Source organism: Nelusetta ayraudi, unplaced genomic scaffold (genome assembly GCF_046127955.1).
Source record: "Nelusetta ayraudi isolate G7.1 ecotype Tasmania unplaced genomic scaffold, CSIRO-AGI_Nayr_v1 ptg000011l, whole genome shotgun sequence".
In the NCBI taxonomy this organism is placed as follows: Eukaryota; Metazoa; Chordata; class Actinopteri; order Tetraodontiformes; family Monacanthidae; genus Nelusetta; species Nelusetta ayraudi.
The window spans coordinates 5,299,689-5,323,894 of NW_027466061.1; the positions used below are offsets into that span (position 1 = coordinate 5,299,689).

The 24,206-nt window shown below is 43.6% G+C and overlaps 1 protein-coding gene across 2 annotated transcripts in view; it reads right to left on the bottom strand.

The window, feature by feature from the left end:
- Positions 1–6,769: 6,769 nt before the first annotated feature.
- Positions 6,770–24,206, bottom strand: part of gabra3 (gamma-aminobutyric acid type A receptor subunit alpha3) — a 95,437-nt gene continuing 78,000 nt past the window's right edge. The window contains exons 8-11 of one of the 2 annotated variants that reach the window (XM_076020269.1): positions 23,150–23,302; positions 18,224–18,429; positions 12,049–12,087; positions 6,770–11,911 (exon numbers count right to left, since the gene is read on the bottom strand). In XM_076020269.1, the coding sequence (XP_075876384.1) occupies positions 11,591–11,911; positions 12,049–12,087; positions 18,224–18,429; positions 23,150–23,302 (719 nt within the window). In that variant the 3' untranslated portion in view covers positions 6,770–11,590. The remainder of the gene's footprint in view (positions 11,912–12,048; positions 12,088–18,223; positions 18,430–23,149; positions 23,303–24,206) is intronic. The other variant, XM_076020270.1, reaches the window with a different exon arrangement.

Below are 24,206 nucleotides of genomic sequence, written 5' to 3' on the forward strand. Positions count from 1 at the left end.
GACCAGCCAGTCTACTCCTTCATGCTTGACGGATCGTCAACATTTGTCAAGTCGTCTTCTTCCCCCGAAGATAAAATGACAAATTGTTAGGCACAGTCATCTGAAAGACACAGTGCCTGTAACCGAAACGCAAACAGCGATGAATTTGCTGCGACGTGTAATAACAAAAACTCGGCCATTATTACTGCAGTGTGTTTTTGCAAGATTTTAGGGGCAACTTTGTGCCCGCAGGTTTGTATGCAGAAGTACTTAAAGGTCCCATGGTATTCCCCATTTTCAGATCTTTTTTCATCTCAACTCCAGTGGAGTAGCTTTGCGTGATTAATTATCCATGAAACTGCGCAAGGAAAGAAAAATGCTCGGTTTTTAGCTTTCTGCTGAAACTGATGTTGGCTTGAAGCTTCCAACAACTTTGTCAGGGGGCAAAAGCAAGGCATGACAAGTCACAACCAACGCCTGGCTGGAGGTGAAGCCTGATTGAGGAATCTGTGCCCTGTGCGACATTACAAAAGGTCCAATTTCCAGAAATCTGTCTTGTGACGTAGACACTCTGAGAGCAGGCTGAAGAAGAGATGGAGCTTTCTCATCGCTGGGGATTTGCCTGACAGGGTAGAGATGCATAGTGTGGGTAGAAAACAATGGTGAAGTGAATTTGACATAAACCTGGAACATGGGAAATGGGTAATGTCATCTAACCTGCTGAGCAACTGCAAAAGTAACACAAAAATGTGCTCCTAGAGTATTTTTGCTTCCAGTAAAAGAGCTTCGGATGTGCTTACTTGTGCACTGTGCACCGCTTAAGGCACTAGAGGGCACAGCACACTAATAGTTTTGCTGATATTGAGGCTTGGAGGTGATTTAATTGATTTGATAAATATTGTTTTTTTTTTTCCAGTAAGCACAAACTCTATGAGAATATTAGCAATGTAGAACATTCTAATTTGTTTTTTTTCTCCCCCACTACTGGTACAGAAGAGCAGCAGCCTGAATAATAACAACAAAGCTACAAATCCTGCCCCAGACAAACCCTTCAGGCAGAGTGTCTGTCGTCAAAGTGGAGCGTCTCCGCAGGGGAATGAAGACAGAGTAAACAGCACTGCGTAGTCCAGCTTCTGCTCCGCACATTAGCAGGTACGTCGACGGCACCTCCAGGGAAAACAACACAATAAATCACAGCAGGCCCGACACCGACTTGCATTGTTAATGTGATCAGCTGACCTGCATAAAGCGGATACAGCTCTGCAGTTGCACTTGTCTCCGTGGTATTATCAGTTGGCTCTTAACTCATGAATAAACTGGTCATGAATTATTATTGAGATTCCAAAAAGAGGCAAATTATTTTTTGGGAGCAGATAGAAGTCAAATCTTTTCAATTCTATCAACGTTTCTGTTTTATATTCTAAGGTTTTGCAAAAATAGTTTAATAAACACCTGATTCGGGGTCTTGTCATTCTGCCACTCAAAGTGTTTTACATGCCATTCACAGCAGTATGGCAGCTATTGAATCAAAATGGAATCAAGAGAAATATCAAATAGAAAAAAAATTCTGGTGAAGTCAACGTTCATTTTAGTGATTATTTTATTTATTTTATCTAATTCTTCATTCAAGCATAAAAAGAAGGAAAAGAAATAAAAAGATTCAATAGTAAAAATATGTAAGCCTATTACTCAAGAAAAACAACAACAACAAAACAAAAAATTAAGTCTGACATATGAGATTTACGGCTGCACGGTGGTGCAGTGGCTACGATCGCCACCTTACAGCAGGAAGGGTTGCAGGTTTGAGTCCATATCAGCTCTTTCTGTGTGGGGTTCACATTCTCTCTGCTTTTGCATGGATTCTGTCCAGGACGTCCACAGTTTAGAGACATGACATCGGGCTGGTGTGTTAACTTTAATTGTTCGTGGGTGGGAATATGAGAGTGTCTGATTTTTTGTCTCTATGTTGAACAAAAATGAGCTGACAGCAAATCTAGAATGTAACCCCGCGTTCAACTAAAGACAACTGGGATAGGCTCCAGTGTGCCCATGACACCGCGTGCCGGATAAGCAGTGGTTGAAATAAATGGATGGATTTGCAGTGTGATTAAGGTAGTCAGTAGACGTCACCCGAACGGTTGAAACTGAGCCGTGTATAAAAGGAAGCCCCAGTGGTGGGAGTGGACGGTGAGGAGAAACTGACCCAAACTCTTGACAGGCAGCCCGCTAGCTCCCGACATGACTGCGATTAAAGATAATAACAGTGCCTCCACTGTCAGACATTGGCGACAAGAGAAAGGTCAGGCTTTCAGAGGTTGGTGGAGGATTGAGTCATTAAATGTCAGTCTGCGCATTATACCTGCGCTGCCTCCTGTTCGCACCCTCATTCGCTTCCCACGCGGCCTGGCAACTTTGACAACTGATAATTTGTAGAAAGACACAATCATCTCCAAGGGACAAGCACTTTCATCAGCCTGTCATGCTAATTGTATCCACTTTATATGAAGAGAATGTGATGTGGGAAGTTTGTTGCAGTCAAAGCAGATTCTGTCAGTCTGCCACAGTGGCCTGAAAGAATAGTTTTTATAAATGCACAATAAATTCTGCTGTGGTTTTTAACTCAAAATAAATTGTCAATTGTAAAACATGAAATATCGTGAGCTTAACTTCCTCCTTGCATGACTCTCTTTGATTGATGCTGTAGTAGTTCTGTTGGATGAGATCATCAATTGGTCCAGTTGATTGGGAATGGATGTTCAGATTTGAACACAGTTGAGGTGATTGTAGCTGTGCCATCACTGGAGCCTAAATCTCTTCATTGAAAAAGCTGTTGGAAAATGTACATAACTGCAAAGATAACTGAACTTTGCATGAGACGGTTGAGTGGCACAAAATACAGTACCAGTGGTTTTAGCAAGTTTGATTAGAGCATTCGTGGCATGTAGACTTAGACTAGGACTTGGACATGTTGTGGTGCTGGTTCCATGATTTGCTTAGCTTCTCTATGGAGATATACATTTACTGGCAGTTATTGGCAGTCCCAGGCTGACTTTATTAAAACAAACTATACATTCTATACATCTTCTCTCTCACACACATAACATGCCACATACATACAGTATCTATAATTATATTGTTTAATGGTGATTTGTGTTTATATTTCTGACATTTCCGCCCCGTGCAACAATTTTTTAGTTTAAATTGAAATTTTGATTCTTGTGAGCTGAGTAAAATATTAAAAGGTGCAGTTCTGTGCAAGGAAAATGCATCACAGACGTCCTTGTGGCTACCTGTCTGAACTTTTTTTTTCAAAATCCATGAAGTGCCAACATTATGAACCATCCATTTTATTATCATTTCAACAGAAGAGAATGCTGATTCCAGTTTTGCACTGTGTGGTGTGGGTAAACCACAGCAATAGAAAGGTGGACCATTTGCAAAGGTTAACAATGAGAGAGAGGTATTGACCACCTATCTCCAGACCAGATTTCAGCTTCACTCTCTCTTGTAATGCTGGTTCACATTGTGCAATGTGAGAAGGTCCTGCAACATTCACACCTTCGCACTCACCACTGAAAAATGCAGCCTTAGGTATTAGACCACACATTTAAGTATGTATGCCGTACACTGCCATGAAATACCTGTCACTGCCTTTGCGTCCCAGCAACAACAATAATAAGAACCATAATGTGATTTACTATTCTTGTTAATAATGCAGAAATACCATGCACATGTATGAGGCAGTCAATATACGCTATCTCTCTATGTCATTTGCTTTTTACGAACATGCTAGAAAGAGATGGACATACAATGAATGTGCATGTTTTACAATCACACACTATACTCAAATTCAAAAAACTTTATTGAGCCAAAAGAGTTTTAGTTTGTGCAGAGCAACAGTCCAACATTATCTGGAATTAATCTCATCTATCCATATGAGTAACAAACCCTCATGAAGCTGTAATTAAGCATAGGCCCATTTACACAAGCTAGGTAGGAGGATGGATGAACCTTTGTTCAAGTGGACCAATAAGATTGATTCATTTCATTTATCCTATTTTTTTTGTAATGCCAGCAGAACCAGATAGCCATTGTTTAGGCTGTTTTAGAGTGCTGAGGGACACTTGTTTCTGTTCATGCAAACCATAAGGTGTCTCCCCTTACTGTTACCAAAGCCAGGTGTCAGTAAAATTGATATAAACAAAGCCTTCCCTGCCAGTCATTGTCCTATTAAAGTGAAAATACAATCCACTGTTGTGAAAACCACCGCAACCGCATCGGCTGCGTTAATCCCATTAGCACTGGCCACGGGCTTACAGTTGCTTCCTCACCTTCTGGTGCTTTTAAGAGCAGGTTGGAGCAGTTGCTTCCTTGTTATGTCTAAACCTGTATGGAACTGATTTGTTATGTAGAAATGAAGCCGACTGAAAGCATTTTCTGTTTCCAACCAGGCGAGATGAATGTGTGAGGTTTCAGAACTGAAATCTGCACAATCTAGCTGCATCGCCTGGTCATGTGATGACAAGACGGAACACATCTGTTCCATCTAGTGTATCAGGCGTTTGTGATTGATTGTTTCACTCAGGGTCCGGTCATTTGATAAATATTAATGACACCCGCAGTAGATGTGATAAATCTTTACTGCAACACTGTAACACCCCCCTGATGTTTCCTTTCCTGCCATTGCATCTTGTGTTTTTGTGTGAGTTACGAATGACCATTTTCTTCCAGCCGAATTATTATACCATATTGTGCGTTGAACATTTGTTATTCATTCCACCCTACATTGCGTTCTCTTCTCGGTTGGCCTTGAGTCGGACTAAAAGTGACTGCATGGCCTTTAGTTTGTCATCCCATCCTGAAATGTGTGCCTGCTTTTGTGTTTATGATTGGCGAGATGAGAACAAGAAAGGAAAAGAGAAAGAGAAAGAGAAAAAACCACCCCTTCTCCCCAAAAAACCAACAACAACCAAAGAACTACATGGTCTTGGAGCTTTAAGGAACAGCAGATTGTAAATGTGTAATGGATTGTTTCATTTATCACAACAAACACAGAGAAGAAAAAAAGGGTGAAAACACGCGGGTGGGTGGTTGTGCATTAGAGCTTATTTTCCCAGGCGTGGCGAGAAAAATGAGGCGTTTTATATTTCGACATAATAGCGCTCCCGTGCAGTTGAGGACAGCAACAACACTGTCAGGGCTGTAACCTTCAGAGTCTGCTGCTCAGCCGTGTTTATTGAAAACACACAGTAATTTTCCCACCTTAAGCTCGTGTTCTTTGCTCATTGCCCTGTAGAGATTTTTTTTTTTTTCCTCAGCAGATTGTGTATTTGAGCTCTTAATGTCTCTTACCTTGCAGTTTGGAAATCTCTGCTCCAGACTTGGTGGTGGATATTATTTAGGCTTATGAAAACAAATACTGGTTACAAAAAAATTAAATCCTTTGCAGTTTTCTCACGGCGAAAAACTTTAGGGAAACGCTTATTTTTAGACTCTATTATTTATTCATGAAGTCTAATGGGTGTAGCGGTGGCTGGCCAGATTCAGGGCAGGCAAGCAGGCCAAAGACAGTTTTACATGCTGGGCACAAGTGAAGCAAAAATATTACACTCATAACTACAAAATATTTAATAAACCTGACTTAATTGCCTCCCCAGCTTGATTAAATCCATTTATTCTTTTTTGTAGCGTACATACAAGTTTCCCAAGTTGAAGAAATAACACTTTGATGCCCAGAGTGTAAGATTTAGTCACATCTAATGCAAAAACCCCCCTATGGTTATTGTTAACGTGTAAAAATGTTTGCACCTTTATTATTGTGCCCTTATCTTGACCAACAAAAATCCCATATATATATGTATATGTATATGTATTGTGTGCTCTACTTTATACCAACCTAACCCTATAAATGTAACACACTGAACACATGGAAGCTGCATATTTAAAGATCCAGTCTGTAATATTTGGCCTGATTTTTGATTTTGGTAAAAGCTTAATATGCTGATAAATACATTTATAAAAGTGTATAATCACTGTACAATGAAAAAGTCATTTGGTTTTCCTACGCTTAGAACGGTTCTTATATGTGTATAACAATATACATAGATCAAGGGTCTTGCTCCCAGTTAGCTGCCATCTTACACCGCCATATTTCTAAGGAAGCTGGTATAGACAATCCAGCCTGCCTGACAGCACATGTCGTTATTGAGGTGATTGCTTGCAATCTTCAAATAAACCAATACAGAGATTTTGGATGAGGTACCCAGGTTTGGGTGCGAATGTCACCGTAGCTCACTGGTGAGCTTAGGAGGGTCTTAAATACTGGGCTTTCTTAAAAATGGCATTTCAAGATGGCAGCTAACAAGGAGCAAGACCCTTGCTCTATGGATATTCTTCTATATATGAGAACCCAATGTAGGAAAACCAAATTACTTTTATTGTACTGCAGGTATCCAATTGTTTTAATGTGCTGCTTATGGGCAATATTTTAAACATTTCCCAATATAAAAACCATAAATAAAGCAAAATCTTACACAGTGGACTTTTACATTTGGTAGAACACATGCTGGATGTCCTGAAATGTACAAAGTTACCCTTGCAAACTGCAACCCAAAGACCTTAGCGTCATACCCGCTGAGACAAAGTTGAGAAGAAAGTGGAAGAAAAGAGGAAATGGAGATCAGAAGAGGTAAAAGAAGACAGTCGAATACACCGGCGGCGCAACACTTTCAATGCGAGACACCTCAGACCACATGCAGGAGTGCCGACAACATGAGGGATGAGCCTCCGGAGGGCCGTTGTTGTGAGCAAATGCAATTCTCGTCTAAGATGTGGACAAAAGAAAGGCCTTGCGACTCCGAGACAAAATACAACGCCTTTTAATCCCCGTTTTCCATTCGCTACATCTCATACAGTAAGGACATGAACGAGAGAGGGCAACATACAGAGTTCGGTCACTGAGCACATATTTGCAAGTAGAGCAAACTTCCCGACAAAAAAACAAACAAACAAAAAAAAAAAACATGAAAAAACAAAAACCACAGAGTCCACAGAGTCCGTCTTCACGCAGGAAGTCTTTGATCTCTAGACGCGTTGGAAGGGGGGCATGCAGTGAAGTAGCTAGGGAGTGAACAACAGTGTGTACAACTCTTGCTTGTGGACGGCTGCTAGTTCACAGTTACTTTTTCTGAAGAAAGTGTACACAGAGGTAATGATCTGGTTAAGTTTAGCTGAATGAAGGGTTGCCTCTACTGCACGTCGCTCAGTCCCACACGGAGCTGTGGGACCGAAGCACTGGATCAATGTGAGAAACAAAGTAGTGATGACATACGCAGGCTCACAAAAAACAAAAAAAAACCCAACAACCCCAAAAACTATTGGAATCGAATTCACAATATACATAGTCACAACTCTGTCACACTATTAAGAGCAATTAGAATTGTTGCCATTTAGTTGATAATAATTAGTTCAGTTTTACTATTTGTCTACAGCGTTCTAGCCATCAAGAGATCTGCATCAGTGCTGCAGAGGTGATGTCGTATAAAACATAAAGTATTAAATGCTGCATGGAATAGCATAAATATACTCCTATAGTAATATACTCTTAATATACTCTATCTTATAGGATGATGTGTTTCTGCTGACATTAACTCTGGCCCCGCGAGCAAAAAAGATTGAGCACATAAACCAGGTAATTCTGACCCAACCGAAATGGCAACAATATAGAGGAGTAAATTGAAACCCCTTGAGGGATTAAGAAAAAAAAAGAAGAAATGATGTGAATTACCACAGACTCCTGCCCACACTGTCAGACTGCCGTATCGCTGTATAATTTATTTGTTTTGATCATGTCATGTAGTTCATGAGCAGCCTGGATGAGATGAGAGATTCCCCTGTCAGGTTCCTCAAGAGTTTGTGGTTCAGCGGCTCTGGAAGTGTGTATGTGTGTGTGTGTGTGGGCATGTGTTGCTCTCCTACATATGAAACAGAGATAAGTTGAAAATGTTCAGGCGAATACAAACATTTTCTGTTGCCATTCAACAGTGGGCCACTGACCGTAAAGCACGTAATTTGACATTTTATTATACTTTGTTACTATTATTAATGTTTTTTTTTTCATAAGCTGTAATTTCTTTCCAGGAAGTACAATTCATAAGCGACTGATGAGAAAAAAATGTTCTAATTCCGGTGTTTTACTTCTCTCTAGATGGGTGGTGTTAAACTGTATTTACCAGATTAAACTGGCCTTAAACACAGGGCGCTGCCATGCGAATGGCAACTGAATTGCACGTGTTGTTGCTGCACGTGACAGCCGCGCATTTCGGCGGTATTTATGACTGTTACCGACTGTTTCGGGGAAGTCATTTCACAAAGGCAGCCTAAATCCTCTGTGGCGGTGAGTCCGACCTCACCTGCTCTACCTTGATCACATTACTCAGAGGAGTCATGCATAAACATTTGCTCTCTGTGTCACCAGATCCCAAATTAGCAGGCAGCCGGCAGGCTGTCGGCACCCCTTGGCGGATGCATATAATTATACAATTTTGGGACGTCGTTAAAAAATAAGAAATTAAAAAAAATTCCATCTGGAAATATGAGGCGGTGACTTCACGTTATCGGCGTGTCAACTTGGGAAATAAACTAGATTTGGGCAGCTATTCTTTGCCAGAGAGAAATATGCCGTCCGGTTAATCTTCTCCAACGGTGATGAAAAATATTAGGGCGACGTAAATATAAATCACCATCAAACTAGGACGCACACGTTCACCTGGTTGGTAATTTAACGCCGCCATAAAAATTTCATGAACCCCCAGACAAATCACGTCCGTCCTGCCGCCGTTTATGCCTGGAGGGTGCGCGTTTGTACGTGCACGTTGTTAATGGAAACCAGGGGGAAGGCATCCTTGACTGGATGTGGCCACTGTGTCCTCTGAGGTGCGCACAATCCGCACGCACGTTGGATCAATACTTTTGATTGCCGCGGTGGATGAAGGTGGATGAGGTTGAAGGATTCGCTTGAGTTTAACGTTCAAAAAAGGGAGAGTTGAAAACATGGACATGACTCGTCTATTATCCAGGTTGGCAACAACATGTGTTTTCTCTCCAACTGAAGTTCCTGATTTATTTTCACGTCACTGAGTAAATGTAGAGCAGAGTGTGTGCGTGTGCTTGTATGTGTTAGTGTGTGTGTTCGTTCAGTGGATTCAACCTATAATCTCTCTGGCGGCAAACAAGGATTAAAAAACTTCCAGGGCGCCACCGCAGCCGCGCAGTGAAGACCGCCACAACCGCGTGCACGTGTCATTTCAACTTTCAAGTGCATCTCTGCCGACGTTCTGATGAGCAGGGAATCAATGGGAAACGGCGATGAGCTGCAGAAACACTGGTACAAAGCCCTATTTCAGTGTGACAAACACCATTATTGGAGGTTGCAGACATACACATGTACAGATTGTCATGCATTAGCCTATATGACCGATACATTATACATCGTTTTGTGTTATTTGCACAGCTTTAAAGAGGCCACGACACAGTTGGCTCAGCCCCGCCTCTCCCCTCGTTGCTTACCACTGAGACACGCAGTCTGTAGAGATGCCACTGCGTGCTGGGGGCTAAAAGTACAGTGGTGGCCAGTCTACGCTTTAAGATGATGCAAAAGTGCATCTGGCGAAAAAAAAAAACAAGAAGCAACTGAATTTGCTTTAGAGTCACATGAAAGTCCCGCAAACACGTAGCAAATTCAACACGCAACAAAAATACAGATGCCACTGCAACAAAAACACAAAAGTTAGAGACGGTCGCCACCATTGGAGACAAACTTTCACTAATTTCACTGTGATCAAAACTTTAGAGTTCATTTTTACCATGACAATGTTCTTTTTAGAAGAAGAAAAAAAATCCCAATCCAAAATGTTTGGCAGTCTCCAGGGGTGGCAGCGTCGCCGACATTTGTCACGAAGCACGAACTGACTGTGACATATTGGCCTTTGTTGTCTACACTGATACACAGAAACATTTACAGCATATGTAGACAATCAAAATCAACACCAATATACTTTACACAATCAAGTATAAAAAGGCCATTAAAGCACAACATGAATCAAATCATCTTGCTCGTGTCGAAAAGCGGCCGCTGATGCGTAGAAGAAGCAGAAGAAGAAGAAGAGGAAGAAAAAAAAAAAGCCATCCATGATGAGAGAGGAGGCGCTGGTGCCTGCTGGGGTTTAATGTGCAGAACACCTCCTGTTCTTTCTGTCTCCGTGATGAAAACAAAATGAAACAAAACAAAACAAAAAAACGTGCAAGAAACTGCAACACAGAAAGCGACTTCAGTCTGAGGTAATGTTTGTGGTGGTTCTGTTTCGACTGCTGGGCTCGGGAGCCAAAACGCAAAATGCACACAACGCTTTATTTTACACCATCCTTTAACAGCTTCGCCTCGTCTTCCCCCCGCCCCCCTTTTTTTTTTTTTTTTTTTACAGGCAGAGAGGTCGATCAAGCTTCCACACTGATGGGCAATTTTACGGCGGGTGCTTGCGGTGCGGCGGCCCGTCTGCGGGTCGCAGGCGACAGACCGAGCCCCGGAGACGACGGTGCGCGCGGACGCACTCGCGTCAAAATACTTTTTTTTTCCTCCCTCCTTTGTGCTTTCACCAAGGCACATAGCTTCTCTGTCGTCAAATGAGCCACTGGGCTGAGGACACGCACAGGCGGAAGTCACGGGACTTGCGGCTAATTCCTGGCGATGCTGCAGCGAGGGGCCTGCTGCGATCCAGCGGGAGCTGAAGGCCGGACACTGACGATTATTAATGACGCTCCTGCGCAACCGTACGCGCTGCCCCAGGGCTCACGGGGCGCAGAAAGGAAAGCGAGAAGGAGGAGGAGGAGGAGGATGAAGAGCGGTACCTCGTGGGCGCCGCCGCAATGGTCGACTGAACGAATGCGTCGTGACCTCATCGCTGTTAATGATTCGAGGACGGCGACTTGAAAAAGGCATGCACGCTGCCACTTAATACAAGCGCAAACATGTCGTAAACAAAACAAAGAGTGCAAACAAACTAAGAAACGAGCGAATGGGGGGGGAAAGAAAGCCCCCAGCGGCTTTGCCTACTCTACGGAAACGCAAAGCGATGGAAGGAGAGAGAGAAAGAGAGAGCGGGGAGGGGAAAACGCCGGGATTTAGCCACAGCGGGGGAACAGGGCCAGAGCTAAGTGTGTGTGCGTGTGTGGAGGAAGGGGGGGACTCGACACAAATACAGTCTAGTGCGACCACGTGCTCCCGCCAAGGTCGGCGACTACTTGTGAATCTACTGAGTGTCAACATTTGCTTTGCATCTATACAGACGTGCAAAATATCAAATCCTCGAGGAGACAAACCACGCACAAAAAACAAAACGGAACAAAATGAAAAAAACTGAAAAAACAAAATGCTCACCCGCTCACAGTTGCACACCAACACACACACTCACACGCATGCACGCGCACACACACTCACACACATACACACACGCACACACACACACACAGACACACAAACACACACAAAGATGTAATGGACTCCAGCGAACCTTCCCTATCCTTCGGAGCAAACTGGATCTTCTCTAACACATATTCAGTTTAGGTTGTTCGCCTTCATGATCGCCGGCTTCCTGTTGACGTACGTGGCCCAGTAGCCTAGGTTGAAGATAAAGAACAGAACTGGGAAAATGATGCGCGATATCTTGTCCACTTTGCTGACGCGGTTGTAGGACTTCTTGGCCTCCGTGTAGGGGTCGTCCACTTTGGACATGTAGGAGTGCTTGGGCGGCGGTGCCACGGCGCTCTTGGAGATGGTGGTCAGGCCCTGGTCTTTGCCCACGTTCATGGCGTAGGTGGTGCCCACAATGTTGAAGGTGTTGTTGGCCTTTTTGGTAAAATTTGCCGACTCTCTCCTCTGCAAGGGGGAAATCAACGACCGTCAGGGAAAAACGAGGCACCAGACTCAACAATACTTCCATTTGAACTCATGAAGAGGAAATAGAAGCAACACCACGAGACACGACACACACAAGAACAAAACAAAAGCCTAACCATATCTTTAATCCTGGCCATGTTAGCCTGAAACGGTTCCTGAAAAGAAAAGTAGAAAAAGAAAAAAAGTTTACTAATTATATTAAAGTTTCCCAACTTAACATCCTCTACTCATCAGTTGTCTAGCTTGAATTGCTGCTGAACATTTCACACCATCAATATTGTCAACTCTGCATCATCAAATCTGGACTGCAGAAACAAAAAAGGGTCATGACGCTAATTCATGACAAAGACGATCAAATGAAGTCTAAATAAAAGGACAATCTCATGTTTTTCTTTCTTTCTTTCTTTCTTTTTTTCTTTCTTTCTTTCTTTCTTTCTTTCTTTCTTTCTTTCTTTCTTTCTTCATTGCAAAGGCCAAGCCGGACTTGTCGCCTGATGCTGCTAACAGTGGCAGCATAGCCGCACAGAGCCAGATAAGAAACAAAGGGAAAAAAAGGCCTGAAAACATGTCTGACAAACTGTATCAATGAGAGCAGCTTCTTCAGGCAAACAGCTCCCGATAAAACAGGAAACGACAAAAGGCAGCGCCAGCGATAGCGAGGGTGTGGGAGAGCGGGGGGTTGGGAGGGAGTGGGGGGGCTGTGGGAGGCGGCTGGAAAAGCTTCCTCGTCCCCGCCCCTCCCCCGTCTCCTGGAGAGGAATTGCGAGGCTGTCTCTCTCAGTGAAATCACCAGGGGAGACACATTTCTTATTTGCTAAGTTGCCGCGCTCAGATAGCTAAACTTGCATCACCAGAGGATCCTGTCAGCCCTGAAGGATCGTGGTGCCACGCGCGTGGCAAATGTGGTAGAACAAGTAGGGCACCAAGATTGATCACCGGGAGGATTTTTTCGTTTTCCTGTGCAGCATGCTGCGTGTCGGTCAGCTCTTGGTCATTTTTTCCTCCCCCACTCCTTCACCTTTCATCCCGCCCTCACACCGGCAGCAAAACTAAAGCCAAGTAGCACAACTCTCAATGCTCCATTTCCAGTTTTTCCTCCCCCTTCCTTTCGCTGGTGCGTCGAGGCCCCGGCTCTAATTTCCTCTCCGCTTTCTCGGCTTCATTTAATTTTCGTTCCTCTTTTCTTTTGACTCCATCTTTTTAATTAGCATATCTAATGTCCCCTCTTTACCCTCCTCCAAAATACTTCACGGTGAATTTAAGCTTAACCCCAAATGCTTTGTTTGGTTTTCTTCCCAGATATTCTCACATGCTCTCAATTCGAAGCAGAAAAGGGGTTTTTACACGAGTTCGAATGCTTAGCTAGTATCACTGTTATACAGCAGAACCCCTCCTCCCCCACCACCTGCACCTCCACCCAATGTCGCCATCAGGGGAATATCTGGCGCAGTAGGTGTTCCAATGATGTGATGAAATGGCTGATGAGGTCTGGATAAGCGTGTTGTTACCCAGCAAACAGAGACAAATGATGACGCTCCGCGGCAAAGGCAGTGGCTAACAAACCTCCCACACGGCTGATTGCATTAAACAGGAGGAATCAGTGAGCCGCCGCCTGAAGGGCTCTATCTCTAGTCAATTAGCACCGAGAAGATAAAGAGTCGCACTGTTATCCCTTTGGGTATCCATATCCTTTCCCTTGGTATCGATTCCACCACATCTAACACCAAGCCGACTATCCTCTATCACAACAACTGCTTACATCAGCTAGAAAAAGCCAATGACTGCTGCAACGTGTCGCATGACCTTAATTATTCTTCTCTAAAGTCCTTGGCGTTGGAGAGATCCTTTGCACCAGAACGAGAAAAAGTAATTTCCTGTTGCAATTTAGCCTGGCAAGACCGCTCGGCAAGTTGTACGGTTTAATAACTGGGGAAACCACATGTGGCACTGGTCAGTGTGCATGTTAGTGAGGTCAGTGTGCATATAAAGTCAACATGACAATTTCCCTCCCAAGAGATTCTCGTGCACTGCTTAAAATTTGGTGGGTTGGCAACAACCTCGTCTCTGTAATCTGTGCAAATTGTCGCATCAGAACTTCTGTATGAGTGTTGCTGCACAACCCGGGGGTGAGCGTGCATGGGCTGTGTCCCTCCGTAACTTGTGTGCATGTGTGCATGGAAGTGAGCCTTGTTGCCATCTGTCCCTGTCTGATTGGAGATTGGAGACGAGGTGTTGGCATATTTAATAGCCTCAAGCCTCTGAGCATGTGGGTGAAGGAGCTTGCAGACAGTGTTTCGGGACCCACGCTGTGCCATTGTTTTTCTTGTGTGTGTGTGTGTGTGTGTGTGCGTGCGCGCGTGTGCACAACTGAGGCAAAAGTTTGACCAACTGATTCGAAACATTTTGTCCAGGCTGCAGGCCACATTGCGGATCAAGGTAGTCGCTGGGTGCTCGGCTCTTCCTGCTCATGTTTTAAACACGGAGGATATTTCCCTGGCACCGCAGTTTCAAAAGAAACACAACAATCTTGATTAGTCTCGCTAACAACAATCCTGACGGGCCTCCGCGTACAGCAGAGTCAGTACGATCATGTGTGAGTGTCACAATTGACACAGATCCGATTTAGTGTTCATGTAAACGGGACAATCTGATCTGACCTCAATATAAAACGATTCAGACTGACAACAAAAAACAACCAAATGCACTCAACTGCCTCATTATCTAGAAACAATAAAAGTGTAAAATGAATCCAGCTTTTCAGTTTTAGCTTACCGGCCCCAAGCAATGTTAGGATGTTGTTAGGACGGCTGAATCCAATTCTTGTAAATGACAAACATTATGCCTGGCTTAAAAAAAAAATCAATAACCTTATCAGCAACCCAAGGTGTTTAAATGGACTAATCATTATAAAATGCCTGTAGAGATGGACGGTTTTCTGCAAACAACCACATGCATTCATAACTTGGCAGAAATAGGAAAACGTATCAAGCCGGGCATGTGAGTCTCAGTCTAAAAGACTTAGCGGACTCATGCTGAAATATGACTGTGAGGGGCGGCGACGACAGGCTGCGTCTCCCCCATGTTCCGAAGAGACCAAACTACACTCAGCTCGGTGCTCTGGCGGCGAGAACCTGCGGCACAGATGAGCCGATGCCCTTGCCTCTGCTGCTCAAACCAGCACATAACATCCAACGCAGCAGCGTCCAATCATGTGTCCCGGAGCACCTGGAAGGCTGAAGACTGCCATTCGCCCCAAACTCCCCGCCGTTTAATTTGTGTAATGAGCGCGTCTTCGGTCGGGGAGAAGGGAGCTAATTATGTAGATCGCGTGTCAAACAGAATGAGGTGACAAAAAGAAAGGGAAGAAAGTGGGAGCAGCGAGGTGAATCAGGGCACTTTTGACTGGTCTATAGCTCCTAATTCAAGCCCCCCCCCCCAAAAAAAAAAAAAAAAAAAAAAGCAGGCTGGGGGCCAATGGAGTGACTGTTTGTCTCTGAAAAGTGCTTTGACTGAAACCCTCCATGTGACGACGGGGGCATTCGCTTCAAAAAACACCCACTGAGTGACAAATTCTCAAAGTCAAGCGGCCCTCAATAGTTCCCTTTTCATGTTGCTTTTTTTTTTTAGCAAGAAAAAAAAGCATATGTACTTTGTGATCCCTTTGCTTTCCCCTCGCTCGCCACGGAAGGAAGGGCAACTATGATGGTAGAGCATTGTGACCCCATTCTTTTTTATCTATCGTGACAACTGCATGCTCAGCACAGCCCCTGAGAATGCAGCTAAGTCTGTTGCCATTAAGACGAGGCATCAAAAGGGAGAGGAAAAAAACATAAAGTTGGGAGGGGGATGTGCATCCCTTCAATCCGTGGCAAATTATCCCCTCTGAGTGAAAAGTTCTGTGGCAGCAGTTTACACTCCTGCCAATCACTTGAAGGACCAAATGAATGTGACTCTATTTAAAAAGGAAAAAAAGTGGGAGAAAGCTGAACTGAATGTGTCAAACTGTGCACAAGTTGCATGTTTTTGCTGTCAAGAAAGTATGTTTTTCCTGTGTTGAAAGTGTTCCTGTGTTCCCATTGATAGCATGCAGTGGCACGGGATAACTCGCCCCATCACTTTTACCAAGATTGCTCCTATGATGTTTTTTTTCTCTCAATTTGAGAAGCTTCATGCCAACCTGACACGCCAGGTAGTACCTTTTTCTAAATCTCTGGGATTGATTTAGCCCGTCCATCTTGTAATGAGCACATTGAAAGCTGTGGAACGGAGAGGTCAAACATGTTAGCGGACTGGGCAACCTTTGGTGTTTAGCGCTTTAAAGACAAATCATATTTGTTACAGTAAAACCAAAGCCGATCTGAAGTAAAGTAAAACAATGTTGTGCTGAGAAAATTATCCACTGCCAGTTTTGCTGAAAATGTCCAGTTCTGACCAAACTGCTGCTACAACAGCATTCACGAAAAACACTTCAGCTACAGCTATCGATCACAACTACCGGCTCTGTTTTGCGCTTCCTTTTATAGCGCGGCTTTCAACCGCTGTCTCTCTCTCATACCTCTTGCTTCTTTATCCGTGAAGGAAGACCATTAAATTTGGAATCCACTGAAAAGATATTCTATTATAGACTGGCAAGGTGGATGAGTTATATTTCGGCATTTGAGATCTGAGCAGCGAAGCATAAGGTTAATCTTAATGTTCATATGGATGTCTTTTTAATGTGCATAAGAGTTTTACATTACCAACACTTTTAAGCGCATTGCCGCACACAGAGCCTTCATATTTAGCGTGATTATCGTGTCTGGTTTCCGATTATTCATTTAACGACTTGCTCCCCAAATGAAGAATAAATCATTTTTTTCCTGTCATTTAATAAATATCCTTCGATCCTATCCTATCCATCTCTCCTAATTTTTTTTATTAGCCTAAATACAGTTTTGGAAACCTGAAAACACACACATATATATATGAATATGTAAAACACCTTACATGTAAGCTGTTTTAACGCCAACATGTAAGCTGTTTTACTTCAAAGGCACAAGCGTGGTTTGATCGTTCCAATATAAACCCATCACATGTGGAAGAAAACTCTGTGACACATGCAGTAAGCTCTTCCACTTCCTTGCACCTCTGTTTTGACACGTGAAATGCAGACGTACGACGCATCCCCCGCTCCTGGTAGTCGGTGTGACTTTGTGGATCGAGCAAGTTGTGCACAAAATTAGACTTTCTAATCTTCAGAAACACGCTCACAAGACCTGGCCAAATTACCTTGAGTTCTGCTGAGAGAGCTGATCAGAAAAACATTGAGCGGGCGCATTAATGTTTCATGGATGTAAATGTAAATTGAAGCGAGAATATGTTACAGCCCCTCTTCCAAACGCTGTCAATCAAAGCACATCAGACTTACAGGCGGATAGAAGCATCCGTACCAAAAATAGGAGCAGAGCTTTTTGTTCCTTTCAGTGCAGGAGCGGACGTCTCTTTGAAGAAAGAGTGCCTTTACTCAGGAGAAGCAGGAGCGAAGCCGCCCTCACGTCCCCGCCACTGCTCCACTGCCTTGAGTTTGTACTTTTTTTCTCACTTGGAACAGCTACAAAGCACCATAGAATCATGGATAATTCTCAATTTTCAAGACTTATCGATTTTCTCCTGAAAATCAATAAGTCGGTTAATGTTACCCCTAGAAAATCACCTGCTACTCCCACACAGACCCCTACAAAAAAACTGTCCTTAAAAGAAGTGTAGTACAGAAAATGCCTTGTACTTAAACCATCCCACCTAATAATTCACTCAACGTCATTGTAAACAGCAACCTATTGACAAATTAAAAACTGCAGGCTCGGATTTATTGGATTTTCTACTTCAAATAAAGCCAACAACCCAAGGTGATTCGTTTAAATAATTCACGCTATTTCTTCCCCCCTTCCTCTGTATCAGGGCCTCTTTTGCCTGCCTCATGTGGATGTGAGGACACCACCTTTCACTGCTATAAACTAAAAGTTGGGATGGGATTCAAACATGTGCTTGGGCCTGTTTAACCTTGGGTTCATTTGGACATTTATGGTCAAATAAATCCCTCTTTGACGACTTGATGGACTACCTCAGGCTTCCAAACAGGAACTTTCTATTAGTGTTTAAAAGAAAAGAAAAAAGCAGCCTTTCCGTCGGTGCTTCTCTACTGAAAGAAGTGGCCATATTGAGGCCCAAGTGACGACTAATGGCGGATAAAAGTTCATGTGCGTGTCATATCTGTTTCATTCAAAGATATTGGAGATACAAAAGATTACTCACCCTTATTTCCATGCCCTCTTTTTTCCCATCCCATGCCCAGCTGCGCTTGGTGAAGTAGTTGACTGTCGCAAACTCAATCAATGCAGAGAAGACAAAGGCATAGCACACAGCCATGAACCAGTCCATGGCCGTGGCATAGGCAACCTTAGGGAGGGAGTTTCTAGCACTGATGCTCAGGGTGGTCATGGTTAGGACAGTGGTGACCCCTGAGGATGAAACAAACACATCAGGACACAGGTTCTTCTGTATGAGTCTGTTGAAAGGAAAATCAATTGCCTTACAATTTGGGTCCAGGTTTGAATGAATTTATAAAGGATGGAAGTTCGGATCTATGTCAGCTGACAAGATAGAAGCTTCAGCAATAGCACAGCTCTTTTAACTATCTCAAGTGATAAAAGCACATCGATACAGTATTTTGTTTGTAATTATGATGGACTGATATTCACTACTCACAGAAAGTCAGGGATATAAACTCTAAACTTTTGAATGCATATATACAACTGTTCAGCGCTTATTTAAGAATGTGCTGCTCTCTAAGAAGGTGTCTGATCCAGGAATTGACCAATAGATGTTCTGCTTCTCCGGCAGTTCTATCAAAACAGTCCTCCTCAACACGCTGTTCGCATTCTGACATTATGAGACCAAGACAACTTCTGACAAAAAGGTCTCATGACAGGTTATAGCGATATTACATTGCTTCCCTGTGGTGTATGAGTGTGTGTGTGTGTGATTTGGCGAATGAGAGGCTTTACACAGTACTTTGGGTTAGCATGAAGGTGATGAAAAGCACCATGTAAATGCAGTCCATTGACCATACAGGTATTTTTTGTTGTTGTTAGAATTAGAGCTTTTCTTTAGATAAATTGTCCGGGGTGAAGAAATCACTAATGTATACTTTTCCTTAAATACCCCGTTTTTGTATGTGTATATATTTGGTAGATTCACAAAATGCCAAAACCTTTTTGTGAGTTGTGTTTGTGAGCAGCTTTTATCACTTGGAATTGTGTGGATGACCAACTCTTCTTGAGATAGCAGTTCATTTCAAATCAGTCCGACTGGCTGCAGACCCAGGTTGTAAGATAAATTGAAGTTTCCCTTCCATGAACAAGGACAGACAGACACGCTGCTCTGCTTTTGTACAATCCGAGCATGTGGCCTCAGGAGTACAATCCTGTGCAAAGGTCAGCTCTAATGACGTTGAAATTAGAACACACGTAACAGTGAAAGGTGATTTATCTGGTGATGAATCCTTTGGCATAAGGGGGGAAAAAACCCCCCTCGAAAACCTTTCAGCTTTGCTGGAATAGGATGCGGGCGGGACAATGGTTGCCCATTCAACCACGTAGAAAGAATCACCTCATCTGTTCCAAACTCTATCAGATCTAATGAAAAATGGATCCGCAACAAGCTCGGAAAATGAGCATGGTGTCACAGACGAGAGCGGGTCAACTCATTCCACCGAGTCCAGGATGAAAAATTAGAATTTGCCTTGGCAAAAAGATTGATCGGTAACTATTGACTTTTTTTTTCCCTTTTAGACTGGCCTGATTCATTTTCCTGTGTTGCATTTTGCATAACTTAATCTGGAGACTGCTTTGCTGCTCTGTGGGATAATTTAGCCTGGAGTTCCTGGTGTAGCCAATGTCCACTTTTAATGGATCCAGACTGAGACTTGTTTTTTTTCGTGGAGGCCATTAAACACAATCACACTGTGCAAGATGTGACATATTGACTGGGCGTCTTTTTAATAGGTCTGCACATATTTCCCCTGTTAAACGCTGTCGGCTTATCAGCAAATTGAATGACATTGACTGATCTCTCGCCAACAGCGTTGCGTGGGTTATTTTTTGCTAGCCTGTATTAATGTTGATAAATCCATATTGAGTAAATGGTTGTGTGACAGGCCAAAAGTGTATCTAGAGGAAGTTGAAGAATTTTTTTCCATGACTTGGAGAGAGAAATAAAATCTAAAAGTCCTTCCTTCTAAACAAATATTAACAGTTAACTTCTTTCTTTGGCGACAGAAGTTTAAAAAGACATGAAAAAGCATTATTACACACTGCGATTAGCCCAGAATTTTAAAATCAGTGTTTCACTACTTCACAGGTCAAATATTATAACTTTTTTCAGATCTTTTATTTTTATTTTTTACCTCAGGCCATAAAGCCCCAATTAATCATCCAGAAAGGTAGAATTCACACCGTTGCTGCTAAAGGTGATCCCCCCCAAAAAGAATGAATCTCCAGAAAATGTTATATTTAGCCCAATGTTTGCAGCATCTTGCAAAACGTTTGTTTGATGCCCTTTGTGACATCACAAGCGTTCAAGGATATATTTTTGACAGGTGGGGCAAGCTAAGGAAGTGAAGGATGACATTTCTCTTTTCGAGGCAACAGTGTTGAGTGAAATGAAATTAGCATAATAACAATAAGACACTCGTAAACACACTGTATGTTTGCATATTACAGGCTATTACGTCCTTATTCTTCTGGGTCCTGCGTTTCTTGTCTCAATTCCAACATTTTGGCTCGTTTGACGAGTGAATACACACATTTCTGTTTAATATGAGTTTACGTAACTTGACTATCTTTTTTTCCCATGACTGGACTGACCATCTGGCACGCTGAGCAACAACATCTCTTGAATTGTCTTTTTTCTTTCTTTCTAATGTCTCTAGAGCTGCCAGTTTTAGCTCAGGAATCAAACACGCACGACTCTCCTTTGCAGTGCACATGACAGAGAATGGCACTTTAGTGGAATTTTGTGTCTGCGTCCCAGTTTACTCATGTATCAAACTGTGTTTTTACAATTTGTGCAAATTTGAGGAAATAGGTTGCAGTAATTAAAAACAGAGTTGCTTCAAAAATAACTGCTGGACAGTTGAAGGACAGTGAAGCGATTGGCCCATCAGTGAGGACATTCTTAATTAATATACCTGTCCATAAATTCAGATATATGACAGCCTGGAATCAACCTTGTAGGCACTGGAAAAAAACACATTTTTAATCATGTCTATAAAGTAGAACCTGCTGGGAAGGGGACAGAGAGGATAAATCAGTTGTGATGTCTGTTAAAAACCATCACAGCTGAGGACATGGCAGGGAGGGGGGGAATAGATTTCAGGTGATCACTTCAGCCATGGTGAAAAAAAAACCCCTGAAACAAAACAAAACAAAACAAAAAACCCACGGAGAAGAGAACACCGCCGGGGAGCCTTCACCACAAATATTTCAATCATTACTGCATGAGAGGGGAACCAGTGCTGATTACAGCTCCACTCTTCAAGCGGAGGAAAGGAAATTGAATTGAAAGATAGAATTTCTGATGTGACCGAAATGATTCCCAGACGTCTCCTGAGGGCTGCACTGGGGATGGGGGGTGGGGGGAATAAAAGAAAAATATGGGTTTGTTTTCTGGAGACCTGCAGGAGGTGTGACTATTCAGAAGGAGTGGATGAAGCGGGCAGGGTGGTTGTACGTTGTCTCAGCGGCGAGGACAAGGCGCCTCTTTCTCTGCTTCACGTCTGCTTAACGACGAGTGCCGCTTCACACGGGCTTCTCTCGCGGCCGCTGATGCTAATTAGTCAAACAAAACCTTCTCATACATATATGCAGCGGAACAACGGCGAGGAGCGGGCTGAATTACGTCCCGTCTTTGAGTGCAGGCTGATGTGCCTGAACGGACTTGGCGTTCTGACGTGGATGGAGCTCGAACGGTAGAAATTTGGTTCTATTAAAATTCAAGATACAAAGGGAGGGATAACAAGGTGTGTGATGCTTGCGGCTCTTTTAAACATCATCCGGCAACGTATTGTTTCTTGTCAAGCCTCTGTGAAAGCCAGTTTGCTTCCATGTCCAATTGATTGACCGTGACGTCTTCTGTTTATTGTTTTTACTGTGTTGTGCGTTCCCATAAAATGTCGATTGAATTTCAGGCGATCTTTTGGGAATTTGCCTGAGAGTTGGAAAAAAACCAACAACCAATGGCACATTTCCATCAGGTGAATAGATGTGAACTAATGAGGCTGTGTGGAGAGCAGTTACGCCATAGGGTTATAAGGTTACCGGAGGAAGCAGTAGTAAACACAACCAGCTTGAAGAATTGAGAGGATTTCAGGAAATACTGGCAAGTTTGGTCATTTTGGCCATGTTTTATTACTTGTTTTGGAGCCATTCAGGGAAGACACAAACAGTAAATCTGTATCTTTGTTTGTCAAACCTGTTGCCAGAAAACATTTTGCACCTCAACTCAGATTTGAAAAAGGCTAAGGCAGCGTCAGGCAAGCGTACAAGTTCTATTGCAAATTAGAGGAATCGCTTCACATAAAAGTGAATTTCTCCTAGTCTATTCCGCTGGCTGCAAACATGTGATTGGACCCCTCTGGATTTGCACGGATTGTTTATTATCCTGATTATCTCCCCAAATTACCTTCAGCTCAGTGACTAATGACACTTGCTGTTTGCGTGGTTGACAAAGCAGCCGGACGCTTCCTTTTGGGAGCCGCGGCAGCTCGTCCGTCACCCGCCACCCGTTCCCCAATCTCCTACTTTCACACTTTGCTTGAACGTATCTTGATTAATGGCCAGCATAGGGGGGAAGTCAATACTGCAATAAAAAGCTTTAGGGGTGAAAAATAAATGACTCGCTTGCGTTACCTGAATGCACTAAGCTGTGTTTTCCACGTCGTTATGCTAATCTGAACCTTTCAAGGTGAAACTTTTTTCCTTTTTTTTTTAATAAACCCTCGGCTTATTGTGCTGAATCATCCTGTGATGTGCACGAATCCGCCTCACAACTCGTTTGCGTTGCTCTTACCTCGGGAAGGCGCCATGGCACCGCCTGACCTGTATGCATCCATTTTTAATTCAACCGTCTTTTTTTGGGGGGGGGGGTGTTGTTGCGGCAGAGGCGCGAGGCGACACTCACCGAACACGGTGCGGGCGGGAACGGACTCTCTGTTCAGCCAGAAGGAGACTTGAGACAGTATGACGGTCATGATGCATGGCAGGTACGTCTGAATCACAAAGTAGCCAATCTTCCTCTTCAGGTGGAAGTACGTCGTCATCACCACGTATTCCCCTGAGGGAGACACAGAGGGAGACACGTCGCGTCAGCACGGAAGAAACAGGAAGGGGAGCAACGGCGAGTTGAAGAATTTCACATTTATTACAGTTCAAAACGTTGGCAGGGAAACGTCAAACAAGCTGATGGAATTCTTCAAAGCCCTTCCGAGCGATCAGGAACTGGACTGGGAAACACTGTGTGCCCAGAAATTGTCCTTGCAAATGCAACTCGCTCGAGTGCCCTTCAGAGTGCGAGGGCACAAGTTGTTATTGCTGTTATTGCTTCTGCTGGCCAGAAAAGCCGAGGAAGAATTCCAACTTTTTAGTATTTCGCAATAAAGAAATCCCCCTCTTTTTCTGAAGCCCCCCCTCCTAAGGTGGCAGACCCCTGGTAAACTTCCTTCACCTCAATGACGGTAGCAAACGGACAATAAACAGCGGGCGCCTGTGCAGCGGCGCTTGGGCCACGGCTGAGATCTGTGTTGCAAAGATATGAGAGCAGCAGCCTTCCCTTCCCTCAGGTGCTTCTCTTCTTTGCTAGAAACATTCTAACCGGAGCTGAACCGGCTCAAACCCCTCCCCTCCTCCTCTCCTCCCCCCACCCCCTCCTCCTCCCTATTTGCTTTCAACTTTGGACAGCGATGAGATTTTTCATCACATCCATAAGCTGAACCGCCATATGAAAGGAAATCACGATGACTCCATCTTGGCTTTCGGCACCTGCAGGCAGATTTTATTTGCTCCCTTTTCCCTCCCCTCTGCCCCGCCTTTCATAACGCTCCCACAATTCACTTGACTCCACCGTCAGACCGCGAGGAAAGCAAAACAATAAAAGCTCATCCGGCCGCTATATTTCCGACAACTTTTGACAAATCTCTGGCCTATGAGGTGCAGAAAGTCTTGCGCCGAAGTCCAACAGA